At 48.4% G+C, this 16,396-nt stretch overlaps 1 protein-coding gene across 7 annotated transcripts in view; it reads left to right on the top strand.

The window, feature by feature from the left end:
- Positions 1 to 16,396, top strand: part of NTN3 (netrin 3) — a 102,489-nt gene that overhangs the window by 74,924 nt on the left and 11,169 nt on the right. For 3 of the 7 annotated variants that reach the window (XM_005293130.5, XM_065558668.1, XM_065558667.1), the window contains 2 exons: positions 5,836 to 5,910; positions 9,440 to 15,936. The exons of 3 other annotated variants lie outside the window; for them this stretch is intronic. In XM_005293130.5, the coding sequence (XP_005293187.1) occupies positions 5,836 to 5,910; positions 9,440 to 9,768 (404 nt within the window). In that variant the 3' untranslated portion in view covers positions 9,769 to 15,936. Of the gene's footprint in view, positions 1 to 5,835; positions 5,911 to 9,439; positions 15,937 to 16,396 lie in introns of those variants that run through there. One more of the 7 variants, XM_042854158.2, reaches the window with a different exon arrangement.

Here is a 16,396-nt window from a genome sequence, read left to right as displayed (position 1 = left end):
TCTGGCTGCCCCCCAAACTCAGCTACATGCCTCCCTCTCCTCAGTCATCCTTCCCACTCTGTTCCATCTCTCAACTCTGTCTGCATTTCATCCCCAATTCTTCCTGCCTTGTTACACTTGGGAATAGGCCTGAGGCAGCTCTTGTAGATCAGCAGTCAGTGTGTATGCAGCGGTGCTGCCTCTTACCTGTAGGCAAGAACAAGCCGGGGTTTGCTCTCATTGAGCTAACCAGGTTCCATCTCTGTTTCAAGCACAGCTCATCCTTGCCTACACCTTGGGGGCACTGGCTACCCCAGGGCAGCAGGGCTGAATGCTGGCTGCCTGTGGCTGAATCAGGGTTTTCACCAGAGCAGAGAGGCTCTCATCTCTCTACCCTCCTGTTCCCTCACTCCTCCTCCTTCTATCTTGGGACACTGGGGAAAATCTTCAACAGCCCAAGTCCCATTTTCAAAAATGCCCATAGACTTGGGCTTCCAAGTGTCTGTGTCCCTTCTGATAATGGGAGATGGGATCCTAAAACACTTGGAGCCGGATTCTTAAAGGTATTTTGGTGCCTAAAGATGCAGGTAGGAGTCATATGGGATTCCAAGGGAGTTTGGCACCTCAGTACTTTTGAAAATTCCATTAGGTGCCTATCTGCATCTTTAGGTACTGAAATACCTTTAAAAATCTGTCACTTTTGAAAACTATCCACTGTCTCCCCCATCCACTTCCCCCATCATTTCTCATTCCTCCCACTTGCCAACTTCTCTCCCCCACTGCCGCATCTTATGCTGCCCCCAGCCCTCTGTGTTATGTTCCTGCTTAATCTTCAACTGATGAGCTTCTAGTAGCATTGTGTGTGGGGAGACTGGGACGGAATGGTGGGGTGGCACAGTGAAGGGGGGGTGATCTTTGGGAAATCTTTATAGCTTTTACAAATAATAGTACTAATAATAATTTCTAGTCTTTTTAAAGCACTTCGCTTTTTCCTCTGAAACCCTCCCAGTTTCTTCAAGAGAAATCGCTCAATTCCCTAGAAACATGTTTTTCTAACTAAGTAGATTAGTTTACATCTTGTGGCACTTAAAAACATTATTATTATACCAAAAAAAAAAAGGCTCAGATTTATGGCTCTTTCTCAGGCCAGATCTCCCTGGCAGTGCTCGTTGGCTTTAACTTCTGTTTCTACAAAGCCCTTTCAGCTGCCAGGCTTGCTCTGTCTCTCCTTCTCTTCCCGTCTGCTCTGCACGTCTCATGAACCTCTTCTCCCCAACCAGGGCTTTGCCCCAGGACTATAATCGACTGGCTCACTGCAGGGAGAGGTGTTAGCAAACTGTCACTCATCACAGTCTCTCGTAGACCCCATGTGTGCCACAATTACAACCCAGTTAGGGGATTGGTTACAACACAGTTGTCACTTGACCCTGTTCCAACACCGATAAAGATTATAGTGTAGATGGAACCTAGCCAGGTCCCTGTAATCAGACTAACACTAGGCCATGTATGGCCATCGAGCACTGCCCCCTCCTTCTTTTGCATCTCCTCTCCTTTCAGCTTTCTGGACAACTTCCTGTCCCGTGGCTGGATGTGATTCGGTGCTATGCTCTTGCCACCAGCCCCAGTGCCGTCTGCCCAGACTGGTGCTGCTCTCGGATACTTACTGTTGTGAATTCTCTCCCCTGGAGAGTTAGTCTGCCTGCAGATACAGCCAGTACTTGGCCCAGTGAGGCGCTGGTCCTGACAGGGCCCTTCGTGCCCCACTGCATTAGTGACACAGGTCTGATCAAGGAATGAGAGCAGAGACTGGCATGAGGTCTTGCAGTGGGATTCTTGACTCACCCTGAATCCTCTTCTGGACAAACCTGCACTTTGTGGGTTCCTTGAATGCTGCATTTGAAGCCTAAGGACAGACGTTGAACACCAAGGCTATGGCTACACTGCCCAGTTAACCTGGGTGATCAGTACCTGGGTCTGAGCACCCAGGTTAGCCTAGCCCACATGTGAGCATCCCCCCAGCAACGTCTCAGAGCTGCCCTCCTTGCCTCAGCCATGCTCACCACCATGGCAGGAGGGACGGTGTGTGTGTGTGTTATACCTACACTGGGTGAGCTTCCCAGGATTCAATAAACCAACTTTAAAGCAGAATGGTACAAAGCAGCCCTAACACACCGGAGAAGCTGGGGCAGTTGCTAAATCACATCATCTTAAATTGGTGCATTTCACATGTGCCCTATAAACTGGAGCTGGGTGAAAACTTTTCATCAAAACAATTTGCCATTGAGAAATGCCATCATGATGAAAATAATTTTTTCGAAAAATTGTATCAATTTTGATAAAAGTTCATTTTGGGAAAAACGTTTAAAAAATGTCAAAACTTCCAGACATGTTGTTTTGAAATGTATTTTATTTTATAATAAAACATTAAAAAAAATAATAAATGGTCAAAATTAAAACAAAATTTTGGTTAAGCTGGGGGGGAAATGTGAATTTTGTTTTTTGAAAATTTGTGAAATTTTGGCTTTGCCTGTTCATTTGGGATGAAAAAAATGTCAAGCTCTCCAAAGATTTTGTGGAATGGAAAATCCATTTTCGGGGGGGCGGGGCGCTCTACCATAAACACAACCAAACTGATGGGATGAAATCTGCTCATCACGACTGGAGCACTTGGGCCTGAAATAACTCCTATATAGGAGCCAAGACTTTCCAACTGATTAGCTTGAATAACTAGCTCACGAAAGAGTCCAAATATAGTCATTTACGCCAATTAAGGATCTGACCCATAGAATTTCTTAAACTACTATGGAAAAGTTCCTGTACTTTTAATCTGCCCATTGTTCCTTTCACATTTAGCCTTCAGATTTTTAGGTAGACTTGTTACTTCAAGTTATGTTGTTGTGTTTAGTTTTGCTATCATTATTTAAAAAAATAGCAGAGACATTATGGGCTTTCTTCTGGTCTTTCAAACCCTGGTGTAAATCAAGAGTAACTCAGGTAAGATCAACCAGTCAAATTCTCTCCTATTTCCATTGATGTAAATCTACAGTATGGCTGAGTTGGATTAGATTTGTACTGGTTTAGCCAAGAGCAGATTTCAGCCCACTGGAATAATTCAGGACAGGTAAAGCCAGTATCAGCAAGATCAGAAGCAGCACTGAGCAGTTCTCCAAAAACAGTTAAAAATGATGTGAAGTTCACTCCTTGCACAAGGTCTCAAAAGTCCACTAAAGCCCTGAAAATAGGCTCTGCACAGGAGTGAATTTTGCCCATAAGGCATAAACATAATAAAGTTCTGTCCCAGGTCACCCCTGTCAGAAAGTCAGCCCCATCTGGCAGCAGCTCCATGGCCTGTGTGGAATGAGCTGGCCATCTCAGGCCATTTCCCAGGGGAGAAAGGTCCACATCCCAAACCACCATTGCCAAGGGCACTTGGGCTGCCCACTCAGCAGAGAAGCCGAGGACTGAACGGGCCGTGGAGAACGAACTCTATTCTCTCTCTAGAGCTGTGCCTTAGAGTCACGGTTCAGATCCATTGGTGGCGGTGGATGTGCAGGAAGCTTCCACTGCTGCTGCCCATACTGTATTTGTTCTGTTAATAAAGAAAGGGATTCAGGCCCCCGGATGGGCAATCAAGCATCCTCTGTCAGCACTAGATTCATTCAAAAAGGGAAGGGAGAGAAATGGAAAAACCCAGCATAAATGTCTTTATCATAAAAGTTGCCAGAGTGTGGCTCTGTGCTTCCCTAAATAAAAAGGGAGAGGAGAACAAAGCGAAGCAGGAAAAGACCAGTGGCCCCTGGGCACTGTGAGCCCAGCAGAGGTGGGCAGGGCAAGCTGGGGTAGAGGACAGCACTCACTCCCCTTTGCTGGGGAATTAGCTTCGTGCTGAGTGGCTTTTATCAGTGACAAATTTGGAGCCAGCAGCACAAAGGCCAGAATAAAAGGGAGCAGGGCGGAAAGGGAGAGAGCAGCAGAATCCGGGGTCCATTTGTGTTTCTGGTTTTCTTCCTTTTTTCTTGTGGAAGTTGGCACGGGGAGGTTGGTGTTTTGTTTTGTTTCTTTCTCTCTGATCCCTCTGGTAACCCACAAACAAAGAGAACTTCATTGACTGCTTGCCCTGTCCCAGGGGAAATGTAGCCAAGCTAGACAGAGAATCTGCAAGAGGGGAAGAGAGGAAGAAAGATGGGCTCAGAAAAGCACAACCTAAGCAAAATGTGTGGAGAGAGACAAATTGAGCTGTTCAAAGGACGGTGGCAGGAGAAAGGAATGAAGAAGGGGCTGCTTTGGGAAATCCTTGGGATCAAAGACATTGGGGAGAAAGGTTCCAGAACTGCTCTGCTCTTCATACAAAGCTGTGGCTTCCAGCAATAGGCATAAAAAGGCTGGCTTACGGCATGAGCCCAGCCCCATGGAATGTGGCCAGATCAGGGAGCGCAACGCCCTGTGCTGTGCCAAAGACCTGGAATGATGCTGCACGTCCACAAAGGACACCTCCCTGGCCACATCCCAGCAGCACAATGCTCCCCATAGGCGGGAGGTGGAGCGTGTTCAGGTTATTCAGGGAAACACCTCCTGCAGCAGAGCAGTCTCCTACACTGTTGGTGTGCTGTGGGGTGGGGAGATGGAACGTGTTCAAATGTGCCTATCTGTGGCTGGACTCTGCCATTCCTGTTGTCTCCATACTCATAGCCTTGGTGTTACCCTGGACTCCAATCTCCTTCTCCGCCCACATCTCCCATATTTGCAGATCTGCAGCACTCCTCCTGTATGATTCTGCCTGGATTTCACCACCTCTCCCTTTGCATCTCCTCTCCCTTGGACTCCTGAAACTCCCTCCTCTGTTTCCCAGCGCTCCAGAGCCTGGCATGTGCAGAACTGCATTGCTCCTGCCTCCTCACACTTACGAGGAAGCTTGATCCCATCCCATGCCATAGACAGTTCCACTGACTTCCTGTCTGCATCAGAATACAGGTCAAAAGGATTCTACATAGGCCAAGTTCATCCCTGGAGTAACACTCTTAACTTCAGTGGAATTACGTGAGTTTGGCACAATGTGTTCTAACTCCCTCTTTGGGACTTTCTCCAGCACATCCTAAGGGACATGGGGTTAGAATCTCAGCTGGTGTAACTCAGTGTAGTTTTGTTGGCTTTGATGGAGCTATGCTGATTTACATCAGCTGAAGATCTGACCTCTCTGGGCCTCTCTCCCAGCTCCTTTATTTAGCTAGCATCAGCCTCATTCTCACAATCTGGCTACTGATGGTGCAAGAACCTTCTCTTTTGCTGCTCCTACCACATGGGACACCTTGCCTCTATTACTCCACTGTCCATCTCAAATATAAGCTGAGGATACATTTTCTCCCTTGCTTATGGTTATTATTATTTAATATTCTCAAATATTATCCCAAGAGACCCAGTCAGAATCCATTATGCTAGAAGCTGTGCAAACACATACAAAGACAGTCCCTGTCTGAAGAGTTTAAAATCTGTGCCTCTTGATTTCTCTCAGCCACCGCTGTTATTTATTATTAGCTCTACAGTTTTATTATCCACAGCTGCTGTAAATCGGTAGAGCTCAGCTGAAGTCAGAGGAGCTTCATCAACTGAGGATCTGGCTCAAAAGCTCTAGAGCGTTTGAGGATTCAGTTTGTCTGAAACCTGCTGTATGAAATTATATTGCCTTTTATTGGTCCTTGCCCCAGGTGGGTGATTCATTGTTAATGCCAGCATACAGTGCCGCAGGTGAGAGATGCAAACTTCCCCTAGCCTCTCCTTCCCCCGGTTGTTATGGTTTTGCTTGTATGGGGTTTGTTTGAAACTACTCAGCGCTTAGTTTGCTCTGTTCCTTCTCTGCAGACTGTGATTCGTACTGCAAGCCAGCCAAAGGCAACTACAAGATTAATATGAAAAAATACTGCAAGAAGGATTATGGTAAGCAGCTCTTCCTTCCTGAAGTCAACTTTGCAGGGAAGAAGAGTGAGGAAAAGGGCCAGTAGACACCTGCAGCCAGGCCTTGGATGGGCGAGCCCAGTCCTGGGATGGGAGCAGAATTAGACTGTCCCGCCCTGTTCTGTCAGAACATCTCACCCTGCCCTACATGGGTCGCACTTTTCTGGCGTGGGAGTGGAATTCAGTCTGTGTTCACTCCATCCAAGCTTCCCCCACCCTCTGGTCCTCTCCTATTGGGCCTCAATCTAGCCAGAGATCCAGCAGCTCACAGAGAGGCATCCAAGGTCAGCAGTGACCAAAAGTCATTGCCATCTGGTGGTAGTTCGATGGCCCATGGTGGTCTCCGGCCAGTGGCGGACTGGTGTCCACATCCCCTGTCTTTCCTCAGCTGACCCTCACCCTCACTGTAAGAGATGGCAATCAGCACCCTAGTTGGTAGAGATGCTAAAAATTAAAGGCTGTCTTGTCCGATGGCTTGAATATGCACTTGCGGGCAGGAATCTGAAAATTTGGTGTTTTCATTCTCTGATTTGCATCTGCAGTCAGGAAGTCAGGGCTACAATTACTCAGAGTTAATTTAATTTAATGAAGGGGGCCAATTTTCCAGACACTTCAAGGGAAGCCTTCCTTCCCCAAATTCACCCTGAATACACATGGAGTCTAGGTGAGCCTCTCACTTCTTGAGGCCATCCGTCTACAGTGCTGAAGTGCACCAATGAGGGAGTGCTGGAAGCTAGTGCTGCCACTGCCCGTCTGGTACCTGCTGTGGAGGCAAAGTGAGACCTTCAGTCTCTGGGGCTATCAGTCTGGCCTTTCCACCAGCATGAAATTCATTAAAGCAAACCTTTTAAACCATTCCATGCCCTCTCCCCCTCTGTCCCTCCCTGCCTGCCAGATACCTTACAAAGAACATTTTCTCTGTACTCTTGTTGTCTGAGGGGTCTTGGGAGAAAGCTGATGTGAATCGCCACTGTGAGGCCAGGCTGGGCGGATGCTGACTGCACGTTGTTAATCACTGTGACACGGGGCCATTCACACTCGGGCATGGAGGGAGGTTTACTGGAGAGAGCTGTTTGATTGATCTTCTACAGGAACCCTTGGCTCCATCTGAAAAGATGGTTTTGGCAAGGTGGAGAGGAATAGAAATGGCTGTCAGATGGCTCTGAGTCAGGGCGTGGGGGAGGAGGCTAGAGTGAATGGGAATTTGGAGACAGAAGAGCTCACCAGAACTAGCCCTTCCATTCAGCTAGACTTTCTTGCAACTTTAACCCATTTATGTTTCTCAGGACTTTCAGTGGAAGGGCTCCAGCTAGCCACCTGTGCCATACGTGCCCATAATAGACTCATGGGAGCTTGTAGATCCCCCTTAAAAGGAATTCTAAATGTGGGTCATTTCAGTGTTGAAAAATTCAAAATTGTTTTAGCCGGCTGTGGCGGGGCGACGACTCACCGGCACAGCGCATCCTGCTGTCCGTCTCGGGAATTAGCTCTTTCCAGCCTGGAGCACCCTCTGCAGGCCGGTGTCTCGCCTGCCGCTGGCCCCATGTCCTTCCCAAACCTCGGTGCCCTTTGCCCAGGGGTCCTGCCCACCGCAGTACCCCCTCACTCTGGGTCTCCCCTCCCAGGGGAACCCCCCAAAACTCTAAACCCACCTTGCCTCAGTGGCTACTGCCAGTCATCATCTAGCCCCTTCTCACTGGGGCAAACCGCAGTCTGTAAACCACTCATCATCGGCAACAGGGGTTAGGACCTGCTGCCTTTGCCTGTCTCTGGGCTGCCCCTCTGCAGCTCCAGTACCCTTTTTGGTCTTCTAGCAAGGCCTACAGCCTGCGGTTTTACTAGGCTGGAGCTCCCCAGCTCCCTCTGCCCTTCTCCAGCACTGCTCCACCTCAGGTACCCTTCTCAGGTCCCAAGCAGCCCAGTACTTCTCTCTCAGGAGCTAGAGAGAGTCTCTCTTTTTCTCAGCCTCTGGCCCTCAGCCCTCTTATCAGGCCAGCTGTGGCCTGATTGGGGCATGGCCCCATCTGTGGCTGCTTTCCCCAATCAGCCTAGCTTTTCCCCACCACAGCTCTCTCCCAGGGCTGTTTTAAGCCCTTCTGGGCAGTAGTGGCATGACCACCTCACTAAACCAGCGAATATCTATTGAGCCACAAAACTCTAATTTCCAGGTACTTTCCAGCTATTTCTTTTAGGGTGACCCCTGATTTTCCTCCTCAATCCCTGAGCTGCTCTTTGTACCTATGGGCCCCGTATGAGCACCTCACAAATAGGCATGACTTTATCCTCACAACACTCCTGAGAGCCAGGGAAACATTCTCCCCATGGAGAACTGAGGCACAGAGAGATTGTAAGTGACTGGCTCCAGGTCATGTAAGGAGTCTGTGACAGAGCTAGGAACTGAGTGCACATCTCCTGAGTCACAGGCTACAAACACCCAGTACCACCCATAGCTCATCCAGCCAAGCATCTGCTACAACTGCTTGTTGGGAGTCCCGTCACTGGGTTGTGGTTGGGGAGGTCTGAGGCATTAATGTGGCCTCGTTCTGAAACCTGACACAGGTTTTACCCCAGCATAACCTCAACAAAATTAACCCCAATTAACACCAATGTCAGTGAAGGGAGAATCAGGCCTTCCAGCTCTTTTTGCTGCCCTGTGTCTTCCAGGGCCAAATCACTGCCTTTCCACTTTGGTTTCACCACCGTCCTGCCCCTTCCTCATGCACCTGGCCTGAGATGAAATCATGTTTGGCCAGCAAACCTCAGAACCATATCACAGTCCCAAAGCAGGGTGAATGTCACTGACTAGCAAAGCGTGTCTGAAAAGGAAAATTAAGCAACATCTTGTCCTCCTGTAGTGCAGGTGGAATTTGGAGGCTCAGTAGGCTCCTGAAGTCTGCCTTTTCTGAGCACTCAGCAGTCCCAGTCATCCTCTGGACCACAGACAGCTGTGCCCTGGGGGCCTATTGCTTTAAGAAGCATGGGGATAGCCGTGCTGAATAAGGCTGGTCAAAAAATGCTAATTACTTTTCACTGGCAATTTTGGAAAATTGATATGAGTTTGGGGGGAGAGGGGGGTAAATTTTCCAGTTTTTCATAAAAAACAAAAACAAAAAAAGTTGGTGATTTTTTTTTTCATTTTTTGTGGGAAATTTTACCAAAACTAGAATTTTTTTTACTGAAAAATGTCTTGTGAGCATTTTTGATTTCATCACAAAGCCATTTCTCATCCCCAAAAACTGTTTTGATGGAAAAATTCCAAGCGTCTCTAATGCCAAGCCACCGAGTGTTGTGGTGAGAAGACATAACTAGATCTTGTGGAATTGGTCCATCGAGAAGCTGCAGTGAAACAGGATAGAGTGTTTTCTTAAAGGGTGGATGGTTCCCCTGTCAGAGCAGAAACAATCCCGCAAAGATTGAGCCATGGAAATTTGGCTGTTGCCAGAACAAGCGGGTCGGGGAGGAGAGTATCATCGCTGACTCTTGCTCCACTCTCTCTTTGTCTCTCCCCCAGTTGTCCAAGTGAATGTCTTAGACATGGAGACAGTGGCCAACTGGGCTAAGTTCACTGTCAACGTCCTCTCGGTCTACAAGTGCCGCGATGAGCGTGTGAAGCGTGGTGATAACTTCTTGTGGATCCACATGAAAGACCTGGCCTGCAAGTGCCCCAAGATCCAAATCAGCAGAAAATACCTTGTCATGGGGATCAGCGAAAACCCCACTGACCGGCCAGGACTCATGGCTGACAAGAACAGCCTGGTCATCCAATGGCGGGATGCCTGGACCCGGCGCCTGCGGAAACTGCAGCGGCGGGAGAAGAAGGGGAAGTGTTTGAAACCATGATGGGTTTTGTGTCTGTCGCTTACTAAAGTCCCCGCCCTATGCGCATTCTTCAGACTGTTCCCCAGAGACTCTGTATATATATATAGCGTGAACAGACTCTCCTGTCTATAGTGTATATTTGCGATGGGTTCCTTTGTGTGCGTGAAGGCCTGGGTGTGCCTGGGGATGTGTGTGTCCTTAATGTTAATTAAAAGTAACACAGTAAGGACAAGCCTTTAAAGAGGAGTGAAGTGGAGGATGAGCCCAGTGTTGCTAGGTCTGAAGTTGCTCAGAGGATATAAGCAAAAGGCCTCTCCGTCAGGGCCCCTCTCCTGTGTCTCATTGTTTCTGATCTCTCTTCACTTTCGGGGGTGAGCTCCATGCCCTGCCTGCTCCCAGTGTCCGAGCGCAAGTCCTCAGCTCTTCGCTCAGTCACGCTATACCTGGGTGTGGACTAGTCTAAGCTCTTCAGTCCCTTCCTATCCGTAGCAGCTGAAACTAGCCTGGTGTCAGTTCATGGATTATGAGGCCAAAAGAGACTACTGTGATCATCTCGTTTGCCCTCCTGCATAGCACAGGCCAGAGAACTTCTGACTTAACTTCCCCCATTCCCATCTTCCACCCTATTTCAGGTCACCCTGAAGGGAAAGCAAAAGCATTGGACATAGAGGGTCAGATTCTTCTGTCATATATACTGGTATAGGTAAGGAGTAAGTGCATGGCTTGCTAATGGATTTCCATATGCATACAGTATGAGAGGAGATTCCAAACCTGGAGTTCCATGAAAAACCAAAGTGTCTAATTTGCCAGTTACATCATGTTTATGCTGATACACCATCATTGATTTCACTGGTATGACACTGATGTGACACAGTGAGAATCAGGCCCTTTGGGTTTATTCAGCCACTGCTGGAATGCACCAGCCCCCACCTGCAGACTGGTCTTAGCCAAGGTCACTGCCAAACAGGGCCGGCTCCAGGGTTTTGGCCGCCCCAAGCAGCCAAAAAAAAAAAAAAAAAAGCTGCGATCGCGATCTGCAGCAGCAATTTGGCAGGACGTCCTTTGCTCCCAGCGGGAGTGAGGGACTGTCCGCCGAATTGCCGCCGAAAACCTGGACGTGCCGCCCCTCTCCAGAGCGGCTGTCCCAAGCACCTGCTTGCCAGGCTGGTGCCTGGAGCCGGCCCTGCTGCCAAAGGCCCTCTTATATCCTCTCAGAAAATGTGTACGTTTGTGGGGGCAGATCCTCAGCTGGTGCAAATCAGCCAATTTGCATCAGCTGAGGATCTGGCTCGACATGCATAATTCACCTGTGGGCCTGATTCTGCCCTGCTTTTCACCCAGAGTAGTTATTTTCATCTGGGCCAAAGGACTGTGAAAAGCTGCCATTCGGACTTGGACAATGTTTTGCAGAGGTGTAAATGGGGGCAGAAGGTGAAATCCCAGGAAGATCGAGTCCTCGGGATGTTTTTATGCTTCCCCAGCCCTCTGAGTCTCAAGGGGGCAGGACTGATAAAGCAAAGCTAATGCACTGGTGGTTATGGTGAGAAGCTCTAGTTCACCAGGGCAAGGGAATTGTAGTCACTTGACACAGGCACATTCCAAATGGGCACAGAGTGGGCCTGGGTGGCTGTTGGATTGGATCTACTCAGAGGGCAGGAAATGCAGCAAGATAACGGAGCAGCCTGGAAACAGTGTGTGGCGGGATGATCCTTGAAAACCAATTGCCGTGGGCACCTGTGGCTCAGGGAGATGTTACTCTGTAGAGCAGTTTAAGACTGAGGCTCGTTGGCAGAGCTGTGTGAGAGCCCAGGCCTAGCATAGGGGCCTTTGCAGGTTAAGATACTGGCAGAATTGTGTTTTAGCTCAGGAATGGAAGAGAGTGTTTTGAGGCCAGACTGAGGTGACCTGTATGGTGATGCTGGACTGAACACCAGGAGGTGTTTTGGGGCATGATTAAGGTACATTAGCAGAGCTGGCTGAAGGCCCAGAATTGGCTTAGCAAAGCTCTTTGAGGTCAGGAATGTCATGCACTGAAGGCCCATGAAAGGTGGCAGAACAAGGGGTTGCTGAAAATCAAAATTGTATAGGTGTGGGAGGACAGACTAGCAAATGGTCACGCGAGGTGTGCTGGCTGGACTAGTTTGCCCAGTGCCTGCCTTTGCTGTTCTCACTGCAGACAGTACTAGCAGGCGCACCCTTGTGTTTGCATTAGTACAAGGAGCAGAGTGGAAATGCACATTCCTGACACCTAGTCACTACTCATGTTATTTACATTCAACCTCCATCATGGGATGGTCTTTGAATCACATTTTATTCCCCCGGCCCCAGCAATTCATGTCACCTGGGACCATACATGTGGGGCCATGTTTACTTACAATGCCAATACCTGGTCAATTGTTGAAGTCAATTGCAAAAAAACCACCGTTTTCTCCAGGGGGACTTGAGTTCACACTGCAGCCTGATTATCCTCTCATACCAATTTTACACCAGTGCAACTTGCTTGACTTGAGTGCAGTTACTCCTCATTTACCTGGTATAAGTGTGATCAGGACCAGACCCACAGTGTGCTGTGTCACACATATTTTGCATACCCACTGAACACCAAAGCCCTGATTCTGATCTCATTGACACCCATGTAATTCCAGAGCAACACCATTAAAGCCACCTGAGGTATCCTGGATTTACACGGATGTAACTGACCTCAGGAGTTGACCTCCACCCCCCCCCCCCAAAAGCCATTGCTGTGCTAGGAACTGTCATTTCCTAACCAATTTACACCATGGGGCAAACTCAGGCCTGGTGTAAGCAGCTGCAATGCCATTTCTGACTATGCTTAGGGAAGGAGCTGTACAATGGTTTATTATTGTAGGGTTACAAATAAAGCCCATTTTGTTTATGGCCCTACTAATGTATTCTAGCAGAACAACACTCTAGCAGCCTTCAAGGCTCATTTTTGGCCTCTGAGCCATACCAATGCCCCCTCCATTCCGTGTCAATCCCCCTACCTACTGCTGATACATGCAAAGGGGCACATAGAGTCTGACTGCAGAATAAGCTAGCGTGACAGCTGCCTACTGCAGGGAGGGGTGGAAGGCCAAGACCTGTCTCCTGGGACACCGGAATACTGGCTAGGGCATGGTGGAGCGGTGTGAATGCCCAACGCCAGGTTACTAACCTGTGAGCTGGTGATGATATGGGGGGCAGGGCTCCCAGAGTTGCACTGAATGTAGTAATTGACATAATGGCCACGGGCGCCTTGACAAGTAACAGACTCGTGTGTTGCTAACACAGTTGTGACACTGGCCCATTCGTAGCATAGTAACTGCTCATCCCTCAGGTCACCTGCGTTGATGTAGCGGCTTGACAGAGCTTTGAGCGAACTCGCTCGCTCCTGGCGTTAAATGTTACAGGTACTTTCTGTTTAAAATGTTCCTGTGAATTACAGCCACATAGTGAGAACAAACGTCATGTCCCCTCCTGCTCCACATGCAGCCCCTGTGCTCTCAGGTGGGGGGAAAAGGCCCTGGCTAGCACAAGGGTGGCGCACAATCTGTTCAGGTGCCAGCTGATGGGGAAAATGCACAGAACACCCATTCCCTGCTTTAGCCTAATGTGACTTTACCTTCCCATCCCTCCAGTGTCGGTGAGCCACAGAACCTGGTCCACCCCCACCTTACCCTGTGTGCAGTCAGTTACACTAGTGCAACGTGGTCATGCAACCCGTTACCAACTAATGGGCCAGACCCTCAGTTGTTGCAGCCTGTCATAACTCCATGGAGGGAAATAGAAGCACTTCTACTTCACATCAGCTGAGGAGCTGGCCCAGGAATGGGAGTGCTTGACACCCCCTTGCAGCACACAGGGTGCAAGCTAGGGGAGAATCAGGCCCACAGGCCTCTGCAGTGGTGTGATGGGCCCCGGTCAATTCCCATTGAAGCCTAAAGAGGCTTGTTCTGCTGGATTCTATGGGCACAGTCGCCGTCACGTTCACTGTCCCTAGTTTCTTGGGGGTAGGGGAGACGGAGTGTGTGTGTGTGTATCTGTGTGTGTGTGCACGTGTGCTGCTGTTCCTGTTCTGCAACAAAGACCCTCTCAAAGCAAACAGGAAAGTGTGCAGCTGTCACAGTAACCGCTTAACTCCCAAGCTGCTAGGCACAAACCAAGAGAAGAGTTTTTTTTATGGGTTTTGCATGGTCACTGAGAACGGATGCTCCTGGGTGAATGTGCTGCAGAGAATTTCTCACTTTCTCATGCACTAAATGTCACTTGGGCTGTATTTTTGCGGGGAGGGAACTCACCCCACATAGAACTGCAGCACAAGTGCATCTTAAATCGCACCTACACCCTGAGTGGGACTGCAGGGGTGCTGAAGCTGCCTGCTGACCATTTGTACAAGGGGTGGATTTCACTGCTGTAGCTTATGAACCTTCGGTGCCCAGACTGCAGCCTAAGGGTCAAATCCAGCCCAGCCCAGCCTAAAACACAGCTCACTGCTGCTCTCTCCGTACCAGGTAAGGACGAAACTGTAGGGTTTGACAGCTGGTGAACTCAGACCACAAGCCATTTCGCGTCATATTCCTTTACTGAGCAGGTAAATGCTATGGTTGACATTTGCAAAGCTGTCTTGGGGAGTTAGATGCTGCTCTAATTAAAGAGGCACATCTACAGCCCCTAGGCTGCTTGGAGACTCTCAGTCTATGACTGTGTGCCTTTACTTTGTATTTAAACATACAACCATATAAGGGCAGATTCAGGACAGTTTTTGGTGTTCTGGCAAGTTGCCCTTGAACGTTGCAACGTTTGGGCACCCAGAATGGTATGACATGGGCTGAGCCCGCTGCAAGAAACACCATCTCCCTGTCCCTCTTCTCAGGCCAGCTTTGGACCTCTAGGTTATAACATGTATGTCGTGTCAATAGTTTCCAAAATGCAACAGAGCAAAAGAATTGGAGGGAGGCTATGGACCAGGCCATCTCCATGAAATACTGTTGAATATGTAAAAAAATAACAACCAATGTTATGGAACATAGTGTAACATATATAAGATATGTACTTTTTCTTTTTTATTATTATTGTTTTTAATAACACGAGTCTAATGTGTATTGCCTGCCTAAATTGGTGTTTTCTTTCCCTGAGACTGCAGTTTGCATTTGGCTTTTGATGCTAAACTGCTGATGACACCTCATCCCCCACCCTGGACATGGGTTCTGCTGTTTCTTAATTGCACCAGTAAGGCCCACTTGGAAGAATGCCTCACGCAGAGCACAAGGCAGGTGCTCAGCACAGTTGGGGTAAATGTGCTTATTTACATCAGCTGAAGATCTGTGAGTTTGCAGGGTGGGAGGCACTGAGACCCAGGCTGGATTCCAAAGGAGCAGGCTCAAGGGATCCCATCAAGATCAAAACCAAGGGCCTTGATTCTGAGTTCACTTAGAATGAAATTCACCCCTGGGCCTATGCACACTGATTAAGTCCCACCTGCTCTGAGTGGTGCCTAGACTTTGGGCTGGTATTCTGCACAGGAGTGAAGGTCACTCTTACTCGCATTTTACTCTGGTGCAACCCCATTTGCTTCAGTAACTGGACATGGGTGTATGAGTGAAACCAAAATCAGGCACTGGGGCCAACTCTCTGCTGGCAACGATTGGTGCAGCTCCATGGCAATCACTGGACTTGGGGAAGTTTGCACCAGTAGAAAATGTGCTGTTGTATTTTTAAAATTGCCTGTAGCTTTGTTACTAGCGCCACCTTTGATTATGAAAAATGCCTGGGCAGCTCCTCAGCTGGTGTAGATCAGCATGGCTGCATGGAATTACAACAGTATACAACAGCTGAGTTGCTGGCTCAGACCTCTGAAAGTGGTACCGCAAAGAGCCCATTTCTCTCCACTTGGTGAAGCTTAAAGAAAGGCTGGTCAGTAACCGCACAGAAAACTGCCATTGAGGCGAGTAGGGGATGGAGCATGCACACACTTACTGGTCGCACTTATAGTAAGGGTCCTCTTACAAAAAGTTTACAAAAGGTGAATAAATAATTAACAGATGCTATAAGCATGTGACAGATATGAGTGGTATGTGTGACAGCGGGTTATAAACAAATCAGGAGGCAGTGTTACAGATGATTATATGTAATCTATTGACCTGTTGGATTGTATAACAATCTGTAATAAATGATGGACTATTTATTAAACCATCTATTAACATTTTATTAACCCTTTATAAGCTATTTAGAAACAGACTCTGAAAATAGTGGGTGCCACTGACTAGCAGGCATATTAACCTCAATAGCATATTAACCTCAAAGCTTCCTGAGCAAATTTTCTCACTTTTGTCACTTCTTGACCCTTCTTCCAGTCCATATTAAATGCCACTTCTTCCATACAAAGCCCTGGCGCACCTCACCTCTGGCTGCTGAGAACGGCCATTTACTGCCAGCTCTGAAGGTGGTTTTAATCCATGACAGACTTTGCCTCTAACTCTGGAGTTACCAGGTTTCTTTAATAGCCTCTTGTGAGGATTTAATCAAAAATTCAACCGTGAAATTCCAAGTGAGTCACACCACCAGCCCCCATCCACTCTCCTGGTTCTAAAGGGCCTAGCAGGCTAGGGAGAAGTCAGGCTTAGTTTGTTACATGTGGCTCGATGATTGA

The sequence above is a fragment of the Chrysemys picta genome, chromosome 10, assembly GCF_011386835.1.
Source record: "Chrysemys picta bellii isolate R12L10 chromosome 10, ASM1138683v2, whole genome shotgun sequence".
In the NCBI taxonomy this organism is placed as follows: Eukaryota; Metazoa; Chordata; order Testudines; family Emydidae; genus Chrysemys; species Chrysemys picta.
Note: the sequence above shows the minus strand (reverse complement) of the source record. Positions and strands in the feature narration are given on the sequence as shown.